Source organism: Marmota flaviventris, chromosome 17 (genome assembly GCF_047511675.1).
Source record: "Marmota flaviventris isolate mMarFla1 chromosome 17, mMarFla1.hap1, whole genome shotgun sequence".
Taxonomy (NCBI): Eukaryota; Metazoa; Chordata; class Mammalia; order Rodentia; family Sciuridae; genus Marmota; species Marmota flaviventris.
The window spans coordinates 39,459,973-39,485,727 of NC_092514.1; the positions used below are offsets into that span (position 1 = coordinate 39,459,973).

The 25,755-nt window shown below is 34.7% G+C and overlaps 1 protein-coding gene across 4 annotated transcripts in view; it reads right to left on the minus strand.

Annotated features, from left to right (window-relative positions):
* Positions 1-1,104: 1,104 nt before the first annotated feature.
* The window catches only part of LOC139702287 (T-complex protein 1 subunit zeta-2), a 52,334-nt gene continuing 27,683 nt past the window's right edge, over positions 1,105-25,755 (minus strand). For 3 of the 4 annotated variants that reach the window (XM_071603032.1, XM_071603033.1, XM_071603030.1), the window contains exons 6-14: positions 18,364-18,474; positions 18,073-18,232; positions 15,928-16,010; positions 14,904-15,000; positions 14,008-14,155; positions 3,767-3,900; positions 2,945-3,047; positions 2,196-2,268; positions 1,105-1,689 (exon numbers count right to left, since the gene is read on the minus strand). In XM_071603032.1, the coding sequence (XP_071459133.1) occupies positions 1,617-1,689; positions 2,196-2,268; positions 2,945-3,047; positions 3,767-3,900; positions 14,008-14,155; positions 14,904-15,000; positions 15,928-16,010; positions 18,073-18,232; positions 18,364-18,474 (982 nt within the window). In that variant the 3' untranslated portion in view covers positions 1,105-1,616. The remainder of the gene's footprint in view (positions 1,690-2,195; positions 2,269-2,944; positions 3,048-3,766; positions 3,901-14,007; positions 14,156-14,903; positions 15,001-15,927; positions 16,011-18,072; positions 18,233-18,363; positions 18,475-25,755) is intronic. The other variant, XM_071603031.1, reaches the window with a different exon arrangement.

Here is a 25,755-nt window from a genome sequence, read left to right on the forward strand (position 1 = left end):
AAAACAAACATGGCAAAATGTTACTATTGATTAAAGCTAGGTAAAGGGTACAAAGTGTTTATTATTTGCTCTCCTTTTTCTACATTTTAAATATTTCCTAATTTAAACATTTTACATAGAAAAGGTCCAGCAATATGCATGGTATGTCCATTTTAAAAGTCCTATACTACAGAATAAGGCATAGGTTTAAAAAGGAGATCTTTGTTTATAATAAAAAAGTTAAAAATAGAATTATATTATTTATAAACATAAAATTTATAATAGAAATAGGATATTGTTTGATTTATTTTCAAAATAAATTGAAGTGTAACCATACAATGAAATGCCACATAAGACAGTTCAGAAGTTTAATTATTGACTTGGAAAGATATTGACAACATTTCAAGTGAAAAAAAATGACTATAAAATTATAGGTGTTAAACTAGGGGAAACCTACATGCACAAATAGATCAAAGATCCATTAATGTACCTACCATATTTTAATCCCTTAGACCCATGAAAAGTTAACCAAAAGGAACCTAACAACAATTAAAAAGTATAATAGATTAATTCTAGAGTTTGGAACATGAAAGATATTACTGTAATACCTATATAAGGGGAATGAAGGGAAGGGAGGGGGATGGGAGGAAAGATAGTAGAGTGAATCAGACATAACTTTCCTATGTTAATATAGGAATACATGATCAGTGTAACTCCACGTTATGTGCAACTACAAGAATGGGAAGTTATGGGCTGAGGTTGTGGCTCAGTGGTACAGCGCTTGCCTAGTATGTGTGAGACACTGGGTTTGAGTCTCAATACCACATATAAATAAATAAAAAATAAAGGTCCATTAACAACTAAAAAATAACTTAAAAAAGAATGGGAAGTTATTATACTCAATGTATGTGTAATATGTCAAAATACATTCTACTGTCATGCACAACTAAAAAGAACCAAAAAAAAAAAAAAACAGAGGCATTCAAAGCCCAAAACAATTATTTTAAAGAATTGATGCTAACAATATCCACCTTTTCAGGTGAAAGTACTTCATTATATATTCAGATCTGAATTAGCACAGTAACCTAAGTTGTTGATCACACATAAAATCAAATACACAAAAGAGCCAGGTAAAATATAAGATATCTATTAAATAAATATCAGGTAATGTAAATCAATGCAATCCATAAAGTGATGCTATATTTATGAAAGGAAAGAGTGGCAACAAGAATTTACTGAAGGACTTTCAAGACAGCAAACAGTTTGTCTTACTACGTTTATACCCTCTGATAAATGGGGAATTGATTTAGATTCTAAAACCTGTGCTGCATATTTGAATAATTAAAAGTTATCACAAAATATCTAACAATCATAATAGATTCTATTTTATAAAAATTGCAATAGCTTACAAAACACAGAGTAAGGAGTTAGGACTCTGAAAAAAATTTTCCATTATATCCTTTTACTGTGAAAACATTTCTTGGGCTCTTTATAATTTGATGATCTTTGAGACGATTTAAACCATAATATATAAGCTACATTTATTTTGTAAAAATTAAGAATGGCCCAGGCTATCCAACAACAGTTGAATGTCAGATGCCCTGAATTGTCTTCCAGAAGAGTTGGATTTCATTTCATCACCCTTTGAGAGAAGACATCCCAGCTCGCATAATTTCATCAACCAGGAGAATGTTGGTGGCAATCACTGTGCTAAGGGAAGAGATGAGAGTGAGTAAAGCCTCTACCCTGTGCTTATCCTTCCCCAGAAACCTGCAGCTATGAAGCACTTTTTCCTTCAATTATGTTAGTGTGAGATTTTACAAGGCAAAGCTATTATAAATACAAATCATGCTTTGTATCACAATTCAACTCCTTCGCTGATAAGGTGGAAGACTGATTTATATTCCTGCAAAACTAGGCTTATTGTTAAGCACATGGTTTGATTTTCCACACAATGCAGATGGTACTATTTCAGAAAAGTTTGCTCTTTCCTTTCCCCCTCAGACAGTGAGATTAACCTTTCCTACAGCTAATACTGCTACAACCAAAATATAAAAGGGAATGTAAAATTATAGAAGCTAGTTTTAATAACTGGGTCATACCTTCTCAAGTGCTTGACAATTTTTCCACTGTATGGTCACAAAAATAATAGAAATATTTTAATGTTATCAATTATACACTTAATGATATTTCTCTTTATGTTACTACCAACTTACCAAGAGTGAAGAAGTTGTTTTTTCACACAATAATTATCCCAAACTCCTGTATCTGCTGGTACCATTGACTCCCCTGCAAAGTAAACATACACACACACACACACACACATATATATATATATATTCTTTTTTTTTTTTAAACAGTGCTGGGGATTGAACTCAGAGCCTTGCTCATGGTTCAGTGTAGGCAAGTGATAGGCAAGTGCTCTACCACTGAGCTACAACCCCAGCTTCAAATAAAACATTTAAATACTATGCTGTACTCAATCAGTGTTGATTGGTATAGTCTGACAATATTTAATACTACTTTTGTCAGAGTCATCAATGACCTCCATGTTGTTAAATCCAGTGGTCAATTTCCAGGCCTCATCCAGCAGCAGAATTTAACACAGCTGATAACACCCTCTTGTATTTTGTCCTCCAGGACACCACACTCTCCTATTTTTCTTTCTTTTGTACTAATGGTTCCTTTTCCCTGAGCTCTTAATGTTGGAGTACTCAAAGGTTCAATCCATTATTCTTCTCTTCTTTCTCTGCACTTACCCCCAAGGTGACCTCATCCAGTTTCCTAGATTTAAACGGTACACCCTCATGACTCTGGATGTTTTAAGAGATCTAAAAGTAAACTAGAGGCATCCAATATTTAAGTAATAAATTCACCCAAACACCCACCCCTTACTATAAGATCTGGATCAATGAAGAATATCTTCTTTCTTTATTAAGCAATTAATTTTTCTCCAGTTTCTTACCTGTATTCAAATCTATGCCAACCAGTTGCTTTGATTTTGAATGCTCAGCCTGAATTTTTACTAGTGTTTCCTGCAAGTCATAACCAGAATTCTGAGCCAGAACCTTTATGAATAAAAATAATAATAAATACATGTGTTAAATACCTTTACATATATATTTTAACACCAAATATAAAATTAATTCACTATTAGTCTTTTGAAAATATATCCACAATACAGTAATCATTTCCTTTTGAAGAACTCCATCCTTAAACTACATCAAAATATTGTCTATTTAGTAGTGTTTTTATTTATTTAAGCATTTCCCCTATGCACCTCACACTAAATTCTGAGGACACTTGAGTTCCCTCACCCCATTAATTTCCTTTCTTGAAAAATTCTTTTAAATGTGGAAAAAAGGAGAATAGTATTCTTTCTCTAGTCCTCTAGCCACATGTCCCTCAATTTCTCCTAGCCACTTGCCAAAGAAAGCATATTTGCAGCCCTTTTTTGCCCCTCATCTTCAGGAAGACAGCCATGACCTGTGGTAAAAGGGAGAGAGACATCCGCACTCCAAAACAGGCTCATGTCAAGGTGGTCCCCAACAAATGGCTGATAAAGCTACCAAGAGAATAATCTGGCTATTTCATGAAACTCCTAAAAGGATCTGAGCTATTAACCCAAAAATTTCCCTGCTTGAGTGTAAAATATATAAAACTGTGTGAGGATTTACAAATTAGCACCTGTCTTTCTCCTCTGCTAACTGTTCAACAGTATGGACAATATGCAATTAAACATCTTTAGATCTAACCAGTTATTATTTGGCCAGTAGAATGGTTGTACCTTGGGAATAATGAGTAAGGCATCAGCAAAAGCTTGGACTCCAAGACGAGCTCTTCCCTTTACACTGTGCTTGTGCTTAACAAGAGCTTCAGCTATTGCCACTTCAACTGCACCAGCCCCTGGAACCACACAACCTATCCAAGGAAAAAATGATTGGCAAGATACACCATATAGGAAAAGAGAGGAAGAGGAAAATGCAATCAGCCAAGCAAACATGATCTATTACCTTGCCTACCCCTACAATATTTTTAAGTATATACAGAAGTCAAATAAATCACACAGCTGAGTAATTAGTTGTCCTACAAAGCATTATGAAATTAAATAATTAAGGATGGTAGCACTGGAGTTGTGGCTTAGTGGTAGAGCACTTGCCTAGCATGGGTGAGCACTGGATTTGATTCTAAGGACCACATATAAATAAATAAAATAAAGGTCCATCAATAACTAATAAAAATATTTTTAAAAAATAATAATTAAGCATGGTATAGATAAATGGCTATAAATATCTAATTTCATTTTTTATTTTCTGGCAAATAAATTGTAGATTTTTTTTTCACTTTCACCTTCATCTTATTCTTCTATGACTACATGGAAAAGGTAGCTATTCATAATTTATAGTAGCAGGTAATTATAATATCTGATTTGAAAACTTTTTAGGCCAAGATACTTTGGGCAGAGTTTTTGGGTTGAAATTCTTGAGACTCAATGAAGTATTTGTTGTTTGCATTAGAGCAGAACCCAAACTGCTATTGTCTCGAGAGGGGTACTTCAGCTTGGAGCCATCCATGCTCTTAACATTTGTCACAGAAAAAAATGGCAGGATGAGTCAATAAGTGAGGCACTAAGGATTTCTTTATGGACAACAAAGAAATTCACATTCAGAGGAACTGTGGGCAATCCTCACCTCTCAGGAGTTTAATGCCAAATATAAAAGTAATTCACTATTAGTCTTGTGAAAATACATCCATAATACAGGTGATGTGGCCAGATTTGACTCTCTGATTATATATATAATTTGGGGGGCAGCAGTGGGGTGGCATCCTAAGTAGATGAACCACAGTTAAAATTTTGTTGATTTGGAAAATGTTTAAAAATATTTTTGGAGATTAAATCTATGGCAACCAAGTTTCATGGCGACTACTCTGTATCTGGAGGTCAGAATATTCTTCTTTGATCAAATATCCTTAGACATAATCACCTGTGGGAAAAGTGTACAAGTTCCTCATTTGGGTGGCATTTTAATTAATAATATGTATAATCTTTTAGAAGTATACATTCAGTGTTGCTTTTCCTTAACCAAAGAAGCAAGTTTGACATAACTTGTCTCCATAGTGAGGTCTCCATTACTAAGAGTCTCTCCTCATTGGACTGTTTTAGTTTACCTGTCTCACTACCTGAGAAAAAAATTAGGTGGTCTTACTCTTCTAAGGCAAGAACTTTTCTTAAACATATCAATTTTCAAACCAGGTTATTACTTTTACATCTTCTTGTATAGTTTTATAAGACTTATGACTTATTTGAATCACAAACTTGCTTTAAAACCACCTATCTTTAAACAAAACTATACAACCACAATTGCTTCCTTTATTGCATATCCTTTTTTAAATTACTATGTCCTTTCTCCACTTCACTTTCCACATAACCACTGAAAGAATTGTTTACCCACAATGTGATTATATCCTTATATCCTGCTCACACTTTTTAAAAAGGTTCCTTGCTAAATTCAGAATATACTCAAAAGAATATTCGTATGTATAAGGTATAAAGAATAAATGTACAAATAAACAAATGAACCCATGTACCTAACTACCCAGTTTAAGAGATTACTAGTACTTTTTGAAAATGTCCCTGATCCCACCCCCCTGTGAAAACAGCATATCAAAAATTGTGGAATGCTGCTAAAACAGTAGAGAGACATCTGTACCACTAAACACCTGCATTAGAAAAGAAGAAAGTCAGGTGTGGTGGCACATGCCTGTAATCCCAGCTACTCAGGAAGCTGAGGCAGGAGGATTGCCAAATTCAAGGCTAGTCTGGACAACTTAATGAGACTCTGTCTCAAAATTTTCAAAAAAGTGGGGCTGGGGGTGTATCTCAGTGGTAGAACATTCCCATAGCATTGGTGATAACATCCTGAGTTCAATCCCCAGTATTACCAAAAAAAAAAAAAAAAAGAAAAAAGAAAAGAAAGCTCTTCAAACTGATGAACTCAGCTTATACCTTAAGAAATAAGAAAGGGAACAGCAAATGAAACATAATGTAAGCAAAGGAAAGGAAACAATAAAGATCATAGTGGAAATTAATGAAATAAAAATGATAAATGTGAAAAGTGACATCAATACATATTATACCAATATTAAGATTAATAATAAAAGAATATTGTGAGCAACTTTATACCAATAAAATTAAAAACTTAGATCAGAAGTTGGAAAACTTTCTGCAAAAGGCAAGTTAATAAATATTTTAGGCTATGTAGATGATATCACCTCTTTTCCAACTATTTAACTCTCCTACTCTAACACAAAAATAACCACAGACAATACATGAAGAAATGGGATGTCTGTGTTCCAATAAAACTTTACCAAAAACAGCAAGTCAGATTTAGTTCATGGGAAGAAATTTGATGGTCCCAACTTAGATGAAATGGACAAATTCTTGCAAGACACAGACTACTAAAGTCCAATAAAAAAAGAGGAAACTATAATATCCTTATATCTATTAACAATGAGATTGAATTTGTAGTTAAAAGCTGTCGCATAAAGAAAACTCCAGTTTCAGATGGTTTTACTGACAGATTCTACCAAACATTTAAGGAAGAAGTAATACCAATCCTACACACTTCAAATTTTTAAAAACCTTGAACAGGAAGAAAGACTTTCCAACTCATTCTATAAAGAGAACACTATTCTAACACCAAATAAATAAATATATAAAGGCATTACAAGAAAAAATATATAGAGACCTATACCCCTTATATAGACGTGAAAATTCTTACAGAATTTTGGTCATTCAAGTCCAACAATATATAAAAAGGCTAATCCATTTAACAGCATTATTCACAAAAGCCAAAAGGTAGCTGTGGCACAAGTTTCCACCAACAGATGAATAGATGAATAAAATGTGGTATGTACATACAATATAATAATCAATTATATTTCAATCTTAAAAAGGGAGGAAATTCTAGCTTATCCTACAACATGGATAAACTTTGATGCCATTATGTTAAGTGAAAGAAGTCAAACACAAAAGGACCAGTTGTATTATTTTATTCCCATAAGGTACATGGTGTGGTAAAATTCATAGAGAAAGAAAGTAGAATTGTGGGGGCAGCAACCCTAGTACTCTGGGTTCAATCCCCAAAACTGCAAATAAATCAATTAATTAAATTTCCATTTTCAAAAAAAAAGCAAGGGGATAGAGTAGGAATGGGAAGTTATTATTTAATGGTACAGTTTTATTTTACAAGATGAAAAATGTGTGGGTAGATCATGTAGTGGTTGTACAATAGTGTGAATGCACTTATTACTACTGGAACTATACACTCAAAAATTGTCAAACCATAAATTTTATTATACATATTTATCACAATTTAAGAATAATTTTAAGTTTTAAAATTTAAGAATAATTTATTTTTAAAAAATACAAATGCATTATAACTAAGTAGTTTATTCCAAGAATGTAAACTTGATTGAATGTTTGAATCAGTATAATTTACCACTTTAAAAAACTAAAAGAAAAATAATATGATCATCTCAATAGATGCAGAAAAAGCACATGACAAATCCAGTATCTATTCTTGATTAAAAAAAAAAAAAAACTGCAGTGCACAGTGACACAATCCTGTAATACCGACTACTCAGGAGACTGAGGAAAGGGGAAATCATAAGTTCAAGGCCAGTCTTGGCAATTTTGTGAGATCCTGTCTGAAATTAAAAAAAAAAAAACAAAACAAAAAACTAAAGGCTTGGAATGTAGCTCAGTGATAGAGCTTAGCATGCACAAGTCTTTAGGTTCAATCTCCTAATACTACAACAACAATAACAACAACAATAATAATAACAATAATAATAAATAATAAAAACTCTCATTCAACTAGATATAGAAGACAACTTCCTCAGCCTGATTAGAAAAAAAAATCTACAGCTGATAAAATATATAATGGCAAAAAATGGAATGCTTTCTATCTGTATTAATGAGCTTTTCTTTCCTTTTACAAAATACCTGAGGAAACAACTTAAAGGAAGAATGATCTATCATTTGTAACACAGTTTCAGCAGTCTTAGTGCATGGTGGGGTGGCTCCACTGCTGTGGGCTGGAGTAGGGCAGAACATCCTGGCAGAGAAGTCATGGTACAGCAGAGCTGCTCATTTTACAGAGGCCAAGAAGCCCAGGAGGAGGGGAGCTGGGGAGAAGGGCAGGCCTCAGGGACCCACTTCCTTCAACTGGGTCCCACCTCTCATATTTTCCGTCAATGATTAATCTGTTGACAGGATCAGAGCCCTCATGATCCAATTACTTCCTAAAAGCTCCATCTCTGAACATTGCTGCACTGGGAACCAAGCCTTCAACAAGTGAGGCTTTGAGAGAAATTCCAGATCCAAAATATAATGACATCTACGATTAGGAGTAAGTAAAGGATGTCCACTCTCATCATTTCTATTCAATGTTGTATTAAAGTTCTAGCCCATGAAATTAAAAAAAAGAAAGAAATGATAGTCATCCAGATCAGAAAGGAAGAAGTTAAATTGTCTTTATTAGTAGACTACATGACCATTTATATAGAAAGTTCAATGAAACTTTTATTTAAAAAGGCTATTCAGACTAACAAGTGAGTTTAGCAGGCTGTAGAATTCAAGATCAATACACATTAATCAACTGTATTTCTTCTATATGTTAGTGACTAACAGCCCGAAATTGAAATTTTAAAATATAATAGTAATCGAACTATCTGAAACACCTAGGGCTAAATCTAAAAAAAAAAGAATTTGAGAAACTCATACTAAAAACTATAAAAAATACTGATGAGATAAATTCAAGAAGACCCAAATAAAAGGAGAGAAATACTCTGCATATGAGGTGGAAGACTCAATATTGTTATCAAGTATCTCCAAAATGATCTACAGAGGTAATGAAATTCCAACCAAAATCCCAACAGTCTTTTTCAAAAAAAAAAACTTGACAAGCTGATTCTAAAATTCATATGCGAAGGACTTCGATAACAAAATAACTTGAAAAAGAACAAAATGTGAGGCTTAACACTAATGATCTAAAGACATATATAGCCATTAAGACAGTATAATATTAACATTAAGACAAATAAATCCATGAAACAGAATAAAGAACACAGAAATAGAATCACAAAAATATGGACAACTGATTTTTTTTTTTTTTTTTTTTTAGTATGGGGGATTGAACCCTGGAGCACTTAACCACTAAGCCACATCCCAAGCCTTTTTCTATTTTTTTTTTTTACTTTGAGGCCTCTAACTTGAGATCTCCCTACCTCAACCTCCCCAGTCACTGGGATCACAGATCACCTCATCCAGCTGGACAACTGATTTTTAATAAAGATGCCAAGGGAATTTGGTGGTGAAACATGTTCTTTTCAAGAAATGGGGCTAAAACAATGTAACACTTATACGTGAAAAAAATGAGCATGGATCCATATCCTGAACTATATACAAAAATTAACTTGAAATGAATCATAGACCTACTGCTTCCTGATTGTTGTGTCCTGAACTGCTTTCCTCTACCATACCCTTCCACCACAATGTGCTGTGCCTCATCTCTGGTCCACAGCAATGGAGTTGGCCACCTAGGACTGACACCTCTGAATTGAAGGCCATTCCAACATAGATAGATTGATATATAGATAGATAGATAGATTGATTGATTGATAATATTTTAGTCCTGATGAAGACTTACAATTTGTCATCAAAAGGCAGCCATGGAGGGCTGGGGTTGGGGCTCAGCGGTAGAGCACTTGCCTAGCACGTGCAAGGCCCTGGGTTCCATCCTCAGCACCATGTAACAATAAATAAATAAAATAAAGGTATTGTGTCCAACTACAACTAAAAAATAATTTTTTTTTTTTAAAAAGGCAGCCATGGATCTCTGCTACAAAGCAGTGTCTGTTAAACACCTTCCACTGCCATTAGGAATGCAGCAGAGCTATTCTCTGAAATGAATAACTCCACATTCAAAAGAGGTTTTCAAAAGATGCTGGGAACTAAATAGATTAAGATGAACTGAAGACACAGAAAACCGGTATGTTTACAGAATAAGTAGTTTTAGTCATATAATGTTATAATAAATGTATTTGGCTATGACATGCTGCTCTCCCATGAAGCACCATGAAAGAAAGAAAGAAATCAAGCAAGCAAGTAAGCAAAGACCTAAATGTAAACCTTAAGACAATAACATTTTAAAAAGAAAAAAATAAGAGAAATTTTGTGACCCTAGGTTAGGTAAATATTTCTTAGATACCATACCACAAGTATAATCTGTGAAAGAAAGAAAACTGATCTTAGACCTCCTCAAAATTAAGAACTTCCGTTTGAAACACACTCTTTAGAGAACAACAAGCTATGGGCAGAGAAGGATAAAACTCTACAGATCATATATCTGACAAAGTACTTGAATCTATAACATAAAAGAACTTTTAAACTCAACAATAAGAAAACAATCTAATTTTCAAAAAGGACAAAAAATTGAACAGAAACCTTATGAAGGATACATGGATAACAAGCACATAAAAAGATGTTCAACATCAATAATCATTGGGAAATGCACATTAAAACCCTAATTTGTTTGTTTGTTTAATATTCAAAAGGCTAAAACAGCCTATCATATCAAGTATTGATGAGAATAACAGGAATGTTCATACACTGATTATGGGTGTAATGTAAAGGTGACAAAACAGTTTGTCAATTTCTAAAAAATTAAATATATACCTATCATAGCCATTGGATTCCTAGGCATTTATCCAATAAATAAATATCTGTAAAAGACTTATTCATGGCAGCTATATTTATAATAGCCAAGAACTGGAACTAACTAAATTCCATTAACAGGTGAATGGATAAATTATAGTATATTCACACAAAGGAATCCTATTTAACAATAAAACAGAATCAACCACAGAAAGATAAAATATTTCAAAATAATCAATCAGTATCAAAGAAGTTATACTAAGGGCTGGGGTTGTAGCTCAGTGGTAGATCATTTGCCTAGCATGTGTGAGGCACTGGGTTCGATTCTCAGCACCGCATATAAATAAATGAATAAAATTAAGGCCCATCAACATCTAAAAAAAAATTTTAAAAAAGAAGCTATACTAAAACAAGAGAACAGGGGCTGGGGTTGTGTCTCAGTGGTACAGCACCTGCCTTGCATATGGAGGCACTGGGTTCGATTCTCAGCACTGCATGTAAATAAATGAATAAAATAAAAGTCTATCAACAACTAAAAAGAATTTTAAAAAATAAATAAAACAAGAGAACATACTATATTATTGCATTCATATAAAGTATTACAGAAGGCAAACTCATCTGTAATGACAGAAAGCAGACCAATGAATGCCTGGAGATGGGGTGGCATGGGGAGAAGCAGAGGGAGGAATTATCAATAGGCACTGAGGAACATTTTTGGGGTGATGGATATGTTTATTATCTCAATTGAGATGATGGTCAGGGGTGTTCACTTTAAATATGTGCGATTCCTTATGTCAATTATATCTTAATAAAATTCTTTAAAAAAATAAGTGGTTGAAGTGATAAAGAAAAATAGTAGTTTATTCATCCATCTATGTATTCTGAATTCTAAGAATTGAGTGTAACTATCAAAGGCTTCAAGAGTCTATCAAAAGTAACTACAAAAATTTGGTATGCTGGTGCATGCCTGTAATCCTAGTGACTTCAGAGGCTAAGGCAGGAGTATCTCCACATTTGACGTCAGCCTGGGCAACTTAGTAAGACCCTGTCTTAAACTAAAATAATAAAAAGGGTTATAGATGTAGCTCAGTGCTAAAGTGCCCCTGGGTTCAATCCCCAAAATAGCAACAATATTTTTCTGACTATAAAAAGCAGACAGTGACCCATATATAAAGCCCCATATTATTTCCAATTAGGAACTAATATATTTTCTCTTTTTTTGGTAATGAAATCTATGTATATTCTGGTAACTTAAATATTAATAGTGATTCATAGTGGTTAAATATTAATATTGATTATTATATTTGCTATTATTTATATTCTTTTCTCTAGGTTCTAACTTTCCACTTCAACTTTAATTTTACATTATTTCATATCTGTTTCTGCTTATCAAACAAATCTAACCATTATTTATGTTTCTTATCTTTCTCACATGCCATAAAATTCAACCTCTTAGAGTGTACTTTTCAGTATTTTAAAAAATATATTGCCAGGCATGGTGGCGCATGCCTAAATCCCAGCGGCTTGGGAAGCTGAGGCAGAAGATCACAGCCTCACCAACTTAGCAAGGCCCAAAGCAACTCAGTGAGACCGTGTCTCTAAATAAAATACAAAAAAGGGCTGGGGATGTGGCTCAGTGGTTAAGTGCCCCTGAGTTCAATCCCTGGTGCCAAAAAAAAAAATTATATATATATAAAAAATATATTTACAACACATTGCAATCAGGCTGGGGTGGTGGCTCAGTGGTAAAGCATTTGCCTAGTATGTGTGAGGCACTGGGTTCGTTTCTCAGCACCACATATAAATAAATAAAATAAAGGTCCATTGACAACTAAAAAATATTTTAAAAAAAAGACTGCAATCATCACCACTGATTTCAGAACATTTCAGCATCCCTCCCCCCGCCAAAAAAATCCCTGTGCCCATTAGCAATCACTCTTCTCCCCTTCCCAGTCCTTGGCAATCATTAATCTCCTTTTTGTCTATGTGCACTTGTCATTCTTGGACATTTCACATAAATGAAAGCATATAGGAGGACTTTTGTATCTGGATTCTTTGACCTAGCAATGTTTTCAAGGTTCATCCATGTTGTAATGTATACCAGTACTTTATAATACTCTTATCATGAAAATACCACATTTTTTATTCATTTATCAGCCAATGCACATTTGGATTGTTTCCATGTTTAGCTATTTTGAATAATGCTGCCATGAACATTTGTGGGCAAGTTTTTGTGTGAACATGTTTTCAACCCTCTTACATATATCCCTAAGACTTGTTCGGTCATACAGTAACTACATGTTTAATTTTTTGAGGAACTACATGTCTTCCAACACTTTCCATTAGCAATGCATTCAGTTTCCAGTTTCTCTACATTCTGTCTACATTCTGTTGTCCAGCTTTTTTATTATAGCCATCTCAGAGGTTGAGAAAGAGTACCTCTTTGTGGTTTTGATTTTCATCTCCCTAATGACTGGTGATGTTGAACATCTTTTCATGTGCCTATCATCCTACTTTAAATAAGTTATCTACCCCAAATCCTTTTCAGAAGAAAGTTGGTTATAAATTATTAATAAATAATAAATGCTAATATTCCTTCCTAATTTTTTCATAAAATAATACTGCACCTGAGGTAACAGAATGAATTCTAGCTATAAAAATTTTCATGCTTTTAAAAATAAACTTCTAAGGCTGGGGCTGTAGGTCAGTGGCAGAGCACTTGCCTAGCACTTGTGAGGCACTGGGTTTGATTCTCAGCACCACATAAAAATAAATAAAGGCATACTTTCCAGCTATAACTACAAAAAAATTAATAAAATACAAATAGACTTTTAAAAGTAAATAGTGACATTATAAGTCAAGTACTTTTTCATTTCATAAACTAATTAGGGAGGACAGCAGAATATTAAGAACATTTCAAAGGAAAACTCTGTGTTTGTTTTTTTTTGCAGGGGGGTTGCATACCGGGGATTGAACTCAGGGGCACTCAACCACTGAGCCATATCCCCAGCCCTATTTTGTATTTTATTTAGAGACAGGGTCTCACTGAGTTGCTTAGCACCTCACTTTTGCTAAGGCTGGCTTTGAACTCATGATCCTCCTACCTCAGCCTCCTGAGCTGCTGGGATTACAGGCATGCACCACTGTGCCCAGCAGGAAAAATATTTACAACCCAAACAACACACGGTCCAAAGTGAAATGAAAAAATACTAACAATTCTTATCTTTTGAAATACCATATATATCATGACAGATTTATTACTAATTAAAAAATATGTGAGGTCCATATCCATCACAAAAAGACCTTACCATCTTCAATGGCATTTTTGATGGCACGAAGTCCATCTCTTAGGGCATCCTTGATTTGTGTAAGAGTATGCTTATTTGGTCCTTTGACCAACAAGGTGACAGAGCGAGGGTTAACACAGTCCTCAATAAAAGTGAACTTTTCTTCACCCTAAAGAACGACACAAGAATTTCAGGCTGGGGATGTAGCTCAGGGGTAGAACGCTTGTGGAGCATGTGTGAGACCCTAGGTTCCATCCTCAGCACCCTCCTCCCCCCGACACACACACAGATATAACTTTAATATTCAATGTCATTATGAAATCAAGACTTATTTTATATGAGAATCTATTCTTCATGTGAATTTTTCTTAAGTATAACTAAAAATATATTTAAAAGTAAGTTGTGGCCGAGCGCGGTGGCGCACGCCTGTAATCCCAGGGGCTTGGAGGCTGAGACAGGAGAACTGCGAGTTCAAAGCCAGTCTTAGCAACTGCGAGGCACTAAACAACTGTGTGAGAACCTATCTCTAAATAAAATATACAAAACAGGGCTGGGGATGTGGTTCAGTGGTTGAGTACCCCCGAGTTCAATTCACAGTACCCCCCAAAAAATAAATAAATGAATAAATTGTATTTGAACTCTTAAAAATATTTAGGTAAATAAATTGCAAAGTCTGTCCTATAGATTTCAAAATGCAAAATATGAATTAAAAAGTTAGTATTTTTAAAAAAGGCTTAGTATTCACTTTATAACAACTATTTTTAAATATTATTTTAGTTGTAGATGGACACAATACCTTTATTTTACTTATTTATTGGTGCTGAGGATTGAACCCAGTTCCTCACACATGCTAGGCAAGCGCTCCACCACTGAGCTACAACCCCAGCCCTATAACAATTATTCACAAAAATACTCACTAGTGTGTACTCATATACAAGACCAGCATGTCCCAAGCATTCTGCATTTAGGTCTTCAAGAGAATTCACAGCCACTCCACCACAAGCAAGAGAGAGTCTGAAATTACATAGTTTTGGTTATGGAAAACATAAAGGCTAATTTCTTAAAGATGAAAGGATCTAACATAGAAGATTACATAGTTGCTGTGTTATATTATTTGGGGGCAATTTGTTTACTTTTTAGTTGACAAATAAATGTATTTAAAACATACAACATGATATTTTGAAATTTTACCCACACACACACACACACAGCAAAATGGCTAAATCTAGCTAATTAACAGATGCATTAACTTTCGTAGTTATCATTTTTATGGTGACAACACTTAAAAATCTAGTCTTAGCATTTTCAACAATACGTATATTATTAACTACAGTCACTATGTTGTACAATAGATCCTTGAATTTATTCTTCCTAACAGAAATTTGTATACTTTGACCTACATCTTCTAAACCCCCAAACTTCCTAGCCTCTGGTAAACTACCATTCTCCTATCTACCCCACCCTACCATACTGGGGATTTAATCCAGGGGTGCTTTATCACTGAGTTACCATCCCCAGCCCTTTCAATTCTTTATTTTGAAACAGGTCTCACTAAGTTGCTTAAGACCTCACTAAGTCGCTGAGATTGGCCTCGAACTTGAAATTCTTCTACCCTAAACTCCTGAGTTGCTAGGATTACAGGTGTGTGCCTTTGTTACGATTTTCTCTCTACTTCTATGACTGCAACATTATTAGACTCCACATATAAGTGAGATCACATCCCATTGCATTGTTTTTAAAATCTCTCTTAAAAATATGAAAACCTTCCTTGTACTTGACTCTAATTTTACAATTTCAACTGTTTATTAAAATTAAGAACAAAATTTGGAATTCGTACACTACTATTTTGTTCAACAATGTTTACTTATAAACTAAAAGGATTAAACATGGAATAACTTCAGTTTGTTTAAAGAAGTTGGGATGTATAATGCACAAGCTTACCTTTCCATATTTCTTCTTTTGGCTCTACGAAGAGCTACTATTCCATGTTTTGCAAGAACATCTAAGGAAAATGGATCAATTCCCTATAATTAAATAACACAAAAATTGTAAACTTTATTCTGTGCTGTATATCAAACCCATGCTAGGCAAGCACTCTACCACTGAGCTACTCTCCTAGGCATAAACATATTTTAAACGAGCATTTCTCAAACTTTTTCATCTCAGTATCACTTTATACTCTTAAAAATTAAGAACCCAAAGAGCTTTTGTTTATATGAGCTATATCTGTTTATCATAAATTAAAATTAATAAATTTAAAAATATTTGATAACCATTAAAATAATATACCTATTTTATGTTAACATAATATTTTTTAATAAAAATTTACTATACTTTCCAAAATGATTTACATGAAAATGATTTACATTTTTGCAAATCTCTTTAATGTCTGTCTAAATAAAAGACAGGTAGATTCTCATATTTGTTTCTGCATTCGGTTTGGTATAATATGCTGTTTTGGTTCAGATACATAAAGAACTCTGGCCCCACCACATAGATAAAAATTGGAAAGAGAAATATTTTTAAAGACTTTTCAGCTGCACATGCCTGTTATCCTAGTGACTCAAGAGGCTGAGGCAGGAGGATCACAAGTTTAAGGCCAATATCAGCAACACAGGGAGGCCCTAAGTAATTTAGTGAGGCTCTAAGCAACTTAGTGAGACCTTGTCTCAATCAATCAATCAATCAATAAAAGGGGATGGGGGTGGGAATATGGCTCAGTACTTATATGCCCTTGGGTTCAATCCCTAAAAGCCTTTTCAGACAACTAGGTATTCTTCTCTGATACTGTATATGTTATGGTTTAGATGTGAGATATCCCCCAAAAGCTCACATATGACACAATGCAAGTGTTTAGAGCTGAATTGATTAGGGGATTAACTAAGTGGTTTAAGTGAACGCAGGTAGAGTGTGACTAGAGGAAGTGGGTCATTGGGGGTCTTCTTTTGAGGTACATATTTCTTATCTGGTGAGTTGAGTTTCTCTCTGCTTTGATATGGGAGATTGAACCCACAGGTGTTCTCCCTCAAAGCTACATCCCCAATCTTTTTAATTTTTATTTTGAGACACAGTCTCACTATGTTGCCAAGGCTGGCCTCAAATTTGCAATCCTTCTGCCTCAAGCCTCTTAAGTCACTGGAATTACAGGCCTGCATCACTATGCTCAAACATTGGTCTTATACTTTAAAATGCATTATTTATCTATGTGTTATTTTGAAAAATCCTGCATGTTTAGTCATTTATTAAATATTGATTAACTTGGGGCTGGGGTTGTGGCTCAGCGGTAGAGCACTCGTCTCGTGTGCGCGGGACCCTGGGTTCGATCCTCAGTACTACGTAAAAAAATGAATGAGTGAAATAAAGGTATTGTGTCCAACTATAAAATAAATATTAAAAAAATATATTGATTATATACAGGATACTTAACTACATTAGACTCATATGTTACCACTGGCAACAAACACTGTCAGGTATTTTCCTTGAAGTGATAGAATTGCTTCATTCATTTCTCAGAAAAATCTTCCAAATACCCAAATCTAAATAATATATAGTTTGTCAATCAGTCATTCTTTCAAGCTAAAAATGAATAAAAGTAACTAGTTTAGCTCACAGATCAATCATTCAAGGGTTTCCTTCAAGACAGCCATCCCATTTTGGTATTTTAGTAGAAGTTCTCTTTGTGTATTTCATATTTTATCACTCAAGATTTATAAAAGAATGCATTAAGGATCAAAATTTAATAAAACTTACTAGTGTTACCGTTTGATCAAAACATTCATAAATGAAACTGCCTTTCTTTTTTCTGCAAGTGTGTGGTGGTGTGGCATAAAGACGATGAGGACTGCCAGGATGGTTGGAGCTGCTGCCTTCATTTGTACTAAGGTGCTGGCAGTTTTATCTACCATTGCTTTTGCACCATCATTGCAAATGTCAACACAATGTGAAAGGATTATTAATATAAAAATAGTTTTAACATCTGAGTCCCTGTAAGGGTCCTTGGAACCCTCAGGGTCCATAAAGCACACTTTGAGAAATACTGAAAAAAACTTACAAATAATTAAAATCTAAATGTTTTTTTTTCCTCACCTTTTGATTAATGACAACAAATCCTTTATTGGTCTCAGAACAGACTTTCTCTTTCAGGTCTATTATTTTTTGTACTCTATCTTCAATAAATTTCCTTTCAGCTTTTACCAATTTCTCTTTCTCTTCTGCAGTCTTGTAAAAGAAACCAGAGTTCACCTCTCTAAAAGATTAATAAAAACAAGATAAAGACAGAGGGAAAGAAGGAAACAGAAGAAATCTGGGAGGGAAGAGATTTTAAAACACTTTTAGAAAAAACAGTTTAAAAATTTATAAAGAGAAATTATCACTTACGTTTTTTCATATTCTAGTGACACATTGCAAGTAAGAATAAATGCATCTCTTACTTGCTTTTTCATATCTGGATGACGGGCACCATGATCCAAAACTAATCCTCGGATCAACCTATTAAAACATGCAGTTTCTTACTTTGAATATACGCTCTAAAATTTGACATAAATTATACTCAAATTTAAATACAAAACAGCCAAGGCACACATTGTTTCTTTGTGAAAACTTCAAAATCTAACATATAATTAGTAAAATCAGAAAAGAGAATCTATTTTAACATAGTATGACTGTGAACTCACAATGAAAAGTCAAACCAGAATTATTCTCTAAGTTCTACAGCTCAAAAACATGACACCACTGATCAAGTAATGAAAGGAAGGTATAAAATGAAGCTCTTAGGAAAAATCTGTTCAAGATAATTACATGAAACAACTAAAACTGTTAACCTAAATATCTAACAATAGGATATTGCTCAGCAATGACCCAACTATTTGATGGTCACAAATACTATGTAACAGAGTTGGGCATAGTGATGCACACCTTAATCCCAGTAACTCAGGAGGCTGAAGCAGGAGGATCCCAAGTTTGAGGCCAGCTTGGGCAACACAGAGAGAACCTATCTCAAAATAAAAACTTAAAAATGGCTGGGGATGTAGCTCGGTGGTAAAGGACTCATAGATTCAATCCCCAGCACCAAAATAATAATAAGGTGGAAAAATATTTACAAGATAGTTGATAATCACTGAATGACAATTTGCATTTAAAGCATGAGTGTAACTATACTTATAAAGAAATAAGGATCTTGACATTAAAAAGGAAAAATATAACCCCCTAGGCTTTCATGGTAGGAATTTAGTGGGGCACTTTTTTTCTGTTTGCCAAATATTCTTTCTAAAGTACACATTTTTATAACTTGTAAAACTGATTTACACACACTTAGGGGATAGCATTTCTACTTAAGACTCTTTTAGAAAACCAATATTTGTCACACCTTAAAGAAATTATTTTTAAATAATTCAACGTACTTATAAGGAAGTTTTCAAATGTTTAATACAACTAGATTACTACAACTCCTGAGTGAGAAGATGTTTTATTTAGGAAGAAACTAAACATTCAATGTTCTCCACTTTCTAAGCCTCCTTCATGCTTCCTGTCTCATCACTCTCATCAAGTGACCTTGTTTCTTTGAGAAAACAGAAACATTGTCCCATCACTACCTTTAGCAATCCTACTGCTATGAATGAAGTATTCACCCTCCTCTGTAAGGTTAATCTCTCTGCTTATTTATTGAACTCTATTCCCCTCTCTGTTCCGGCATTGTCTCCTATATCAATTCTTCTTTCCTATCAGAACATCCTTATCAGCATACAAATTTGCTATGATAGAGCCCATCATTTTTTTGTTTTTTAAAAACAAAACAAAAACTTCTCCATGAGCTCCATTCCAGTATTTTCTTCTATTTCTTTGCTCCACTTTGAAGCTAAACTCCTCTGGTTGGTCCACATTTGCATTTCCACTTCTTCCAAACTCTTCTCTCTCGAGCTCACCTTCAATATGACTTTCATCTCTACCTCTTTAGAAGCAGCTCTCATTAAAGAAACCAAAAACTGTTTTCCAAATATAACAATAAATTTTCAGTTTATAACAATATACTTAAACTTTCAGCAACATACAACAAAGCTGCTTTTTCTCTCCTTAACATACCTTCTGCTTTTGGTTTCTGGGGCACTACTCTCTTGGGTATCCCACTTCAGTGACCACTGCTTCTCAGCTTCCTTTATGAATCTTCATCTTTTCAAACTCTGGGCATTAGAATTCCCAAGCCTCAATCTTTAAACTTCCTCTTTTCTCTATTTTTATTCACCTCCCAGGTGATCTCATTTACTCTCATGGCTTTAAGTCATCTATATATTGATGATTCTCAAATACATATTTCCAGTCCAATCCTGAACTCCAAACATCACACCAACTGCCTACTCAACATCTCCACAGGATACTTACAGTCATCTCAAACATAACATTCCCCAAAATGAACTCATTTATTTCCCCAAACTTGTTCCTCTCACTCTTCTCCATCGCAAGATACAGTGTATCTACTTTTCCAGCTGATCATACAAAAACCCCTTGACTTTTATTTCTATCTCATTTTACGCAGAACCATTGCCAAATCCTACTGCCTCTTCCTTCTAAAATATGCCCTGAACTAAACCATTTTCATTTTTAACCTGAACTATATTAACAAATTCCTAATTGCTCTCCTGTTTATTCCCCTCCCCCACCTTCCAACTTGCTCTAAAGTGTATTCTCCACACAAAACAACTACAGATATCCTTCTGAAATATAAATCAAGAACTTGCTATCTTCAATAACAGTAGGCTAATTTGGACCAACCCTATGACCAAAAACTAAATAATGCTGTATTACAAACCAAAACTTAACAACACTGAACATGTACAAGACAGTAGATTACAAGACCAAAACTAAAAACAAAACAGGAACTGCAGGTATTTTTATTCTAAAGTTATTTGACATGCCAGACAAATATAAACTTTAGTTCCAATAACTTCACAATGAAATGGGACAAAATTAAAGGCCCAGTGATCATCCAAAGTGGTGAGTCTAATAGGAGATCTTCACATTGAGCTTAGATCCCAAAAGGCTACATACTCAGGGTCATACAGAAGGATGAGCTAGAAATAATCAGTCCTCACATGAACTGGCATTAAGAATTCATATCAAATGAATATGCCAAAAAAGTCTCAAGCTTTAAATTTTAAGTAGTCCTTGGGCTCCCAACATAAGTGAATGCAAATCCTCTTTCCAGAAAGGCACCTTCATCCTAGGTCTCAAATTCTTTCTTTCTTTTTTTTTTTTTTTTGGTACTGGGCATTGAACTCAGTGGCACTCAACCATTGAGCATCATCCCCAGCCCTGTTTTGTATTTTATTTAGAGACAGAGTCTCACTGACTTGCTTAGTGCCTCGCCATTGCTGAGGCTGGCTTTGAACCCGAGATCCTCCTGTCTCACCCTTCGAGCTGCTGGGATTAAAAGCATGCACCACTGCTCCCAGCCTCTGAAATTATTTTTACAAATACTTCTTTCAAGAGCAATGAATGGCACATATGGAAACAAAGCATGATGAGCAAGAACTAGAAAAATATAATTAACACCTGAAACAAGCCAAAATTTAAGATATTATCAGATATAAATTCTATGCTTTAAAGAGTTTATTTAAAGGTAATTTTGGAAAGATCCGCAGGGAACAGAAAATCATAAGTGACAAGCAGATTCAAGGAAGAACAAAATATAACTTCTATAAGTAAGTACATAAAGAAATACACACATGTATACACCACCGTTAAATTTTTTACAAACAAGATGGGCACAGTGGCACATGCCTACAATTCCAACACTCAGAAAGCGCAAGCTGGAGGATCACTTGAGTTCATGAGTTCAAGATTAGCCTGGGCAACAAAGCGAGACCTCGGCTCAAAAAAAAACAAAACAAAACTTTTTTTTTTTTTTTTCCAAGGGAGCAACAGACATGTGCTGCAGTCTGGCTGGGCACAATTCACCAGCCACTTATCAAGCAGAAATGAACTTTATTTTTAGAACACACACACCGCACCACATGAGCTCTTCAGGAATTCCCTCAGAGCCCAACTGCCACCACCGGCTTCCCACAAGCCACTCAACCCCCCCCCCCCCCACACACACACACACTCCTCCTGCTCTTGAGGCCGATTGACTGGGTGGGGGGGCGGAGCCAAAAGAGTCCCCCAGTGAGCAGCTCCGTGGTCTGAAAGGGCGGGGAAACAGCCCAATGAGCATCATGCAGAGGAGCCAATCAGCTGGCAGCTGGAAGTTTGCTGGGGCCCCTTCAGCTGTGGCTCTCAACAGACATGCATCCATGTCTAACAAAAGGATGTTATAATGTTTTCAGAAGCACTACTCATAAAGGTCAAAATTGAAAGCTACCTAACTTCTCATCATTAGCAGAATGAATGGATTGCAAGAGTAACAATAAAATACTACAGAGGAAATGAGAATGAATGATCTACTATACATGGAACAGTTCAGATGAGTGAAAACAATACCGAATAAAAAAAAAAGTCAGAATCAAAAAAGCACCTGCTTTATGATTCCCCTTAGACAAGTATAAAACAAGTAATATTAATCTATGTCATAGAAATTCAGGTTAGTCTTGACAAATAAAGGCTGAAAGGGAACATACCAAAGGAAGGTTCTTGGAGATCTGTTTCTTTTATGAATGCTAATTATACAGATATATTAGAAAATTCATCAAGCTATACCATTATGGTGGGAACACTCTTCATTGTGTTACTTTTCAGTGACTATACTTCATCTAAAATTTCTCCTAATCAAAAGATTGATTTAAAGATTAGCCACTGCTCAACAGAAAATAATTGAATAAGTCACTACAAAATAAATAACTACAGATTAGCCAAATACTGGGTATGTAATGTAACACAAAAGAGAGAAAGTAAATGGAAGACAGAGTAAGAACATCAAGCATATGTTTAACTGAAGAAAAATAACAGGTAACAGGGCAGAATAAATATTTCAGGAGGTAATGGATGTGAACCAAATAAAATACATCAATTCATAAACTCAAGAAGCCCAGAAAATACCAAGCAGAATAAACAAAAAGAAATTCTACACATCATAGTAAAAGTGTAGAATACCAAAGAGAAATATGTCTGTATCATCTAGGCAATTAAAAATTTCATTAAAAACAGCTAATTTCTTAAGAACAATCATGGAAGTCAGAATACAGCATAACAATCCTTCAATCAGCTCAAAGAAAATGCTCCTCAACTTACAACAAAGTTTTATCTCAATAAAATCATCAAAGTTGAAATCATTGTAAGACAAAAATGACATTTACTTTTCCCAACCTTCTCAACATCATAGTTTACTCCACAGTACACTGTAAAGTATCCGTCCTTTACTCTCCTAAATGTTCACTGGTGGGGAGCTGTGGCTACTTTCACTGCCCAGCAATGGCAGAGGGTATCACACCACAGATTACTAGGAAAAAATCAAAATTCAAAGTATAGTTACTACCGAATTCATATCACTTTCACAGCATTGTAAATTTAAAAAATCATAAATTGAACTGTTAGGGACCATCTGTACCTGTGAATCTAGTTCGATATACAAAAAAGTAAAATACAAAGAATGAAGATGAAATAAAGGCATTTTTCTGGAAAAAAACAAACAAACAAACAACAATACGCCTCCAGCAAACTTTCACTAAAGGAAATCTATACAGAATGAACTTTAAGCAGAAGTGAAGTACAGTAGTCCCCTTGTCTGAAGTTTCACTTTCCTCAGTTTCAATTACCCATGGCCTCAGTTACCTGCTGTCAACCACTGTTTAGCATTAACAAATGAGGGATTAGATGATTGTTGAGTCATCTACAAAGAAAGAGGAAGACAAAGACGCTAAGTCAGATGTGGTGGCCATGCCTGTAGTTTCAGCTACTGAGGAGGATGAGGCAGGAGGATCACTTAAGTCCAAAAATTTGAGACCAGCCTGGACAATGAGAAGGAGAAAGTGGAGGAAAAAGAGGAAGAGGAAGAAGTGAAGAGGAAGAGGAGGGTGATGAGGGTGAGGAAGAGAAAGTAGAGGAGGAAGGAGGAGGAGGAGAAGAAAGGGAAGCAGAATCACCAATGTGGACATTACCCAAATTTGACAGTGTGTTAAATGGCACAGACATTAAAGGACAAAATTATGGAATACAGTCCTCAGCTGGAATGCAACATTAAAGCTACTTATATGGTCACTGAAGTATTAGCTTCTGCAGCAACACCTTGATGAGAAAGAAACAACAACTTTTGATTATAATGTTCTTCCAAAAAATTTCAGCAAAAGTTCTTTTAGTTGTCAAGGATCACTGACCATTGACATTGTCATGGCTCTATGATCTACCAGAAGAAGATGATCCTCCTTCTTAAGTATCATCAGAAGGTATAGTAGCTTATATGTAGCTTAACATGACATCACAATGCCTAAATCATTCATTTCTCTTCATCTCATCATGTAGACACTGTATTATATCACATCATTATAAGAAGTAAAAATTGTAAAAAATCAAGTAGAATATAACAGAGAAAGATTAAAAGTAAAACATTAAAAAATAACAGGCAAATACTAATTTAAAAAAAGCTGGTGTGACAGCTATATCAATATCAGATAAATTACACTTTTAAGCCATTACTAGAGAGAAGATGGTCACTTCATATTGTTAAAAATGTTCAATGCACTGCAAAAATATAATGCTTTAAAAACTGTATGCATTTAATAAGACAGTCTTTTGTTTTGGTTTGGTTTGGTTCTTTTGGCCAGGGATGAAACCCAGGGCCTCACACATACTAGGCAAGTATTATACTACTGAGTGACATTCCCAAGCCAAGCCAAGTCTCAAAATATATAAAGCAAAACTGTCAAAACTAAAAATACAGGGTTGGGGTTGTAGCTCGGTGGTAGAGAGCTTGCCTAGCATGTGTGAGGCATTGGTTTTAATCCTCAGCACCACATAAAAATAAAAACATAAGATATTGTCTCCCTCTACAACAACTAAAAAATTTTAAAAAACTAAAAATACAAATCTACAGTAACATTGAAAGATACTAACATATGTCTTTCAGTAATTGACAGAATAAGCAGATAAATACCAATAAGGATAAGAAGGTCTAAATGAAAGTATTAACAAACTTGATTCCCTTGATCTAACTGGACATATATAAACTTGTACCTAACAACTGCAGCATACATTTTTTTCAAGTACATGTAACATTAACAAAAATTGACTATCTATACACTCAGCCATAATGCATAGTCAAACAAATTTCAAAGCAATGAAATTGGGCAGTGGCAAATGCTTGTAATCCTAGCAGCTCGGGAGGCTGAAACAGGAGGATCGACAGTTCAAAGCCAGCTTCAGCAACAGTGAGGTGCTTAGCAACTCAGTGAGACCCTGTCTCTAAATAAAATACAAAATAGGGCTGGGGATGTGGCTCAGTGGTTGAGTGCCCCTGAGTTCAATCCTTAGTACCCCTGCCCCCAAAAAAGCAGTGAAATCTCATAGAACATAGTTTCTGACCATAATATAGTTAATCTAGAAATCAATAAAAAAACCAAAAAATGTCCCTAATATTTTGAAATTAAGAATCACAGTGCCAGATGCAATGGTTCATGCCTGTAATCCCAGCTACTCAAGAGGCTGAGGCAGGAGGATAGAGAATTTGAGGTCAGTCTAAGCAACTTTATGAGACCCTATCTCCAAATCAAATTAAAAAGAAGGTTGGAAATGTAGCTCAGTGGTAGAGCACATGCAAAGCCCTGTGTTCAATCCCCAATACTGAAA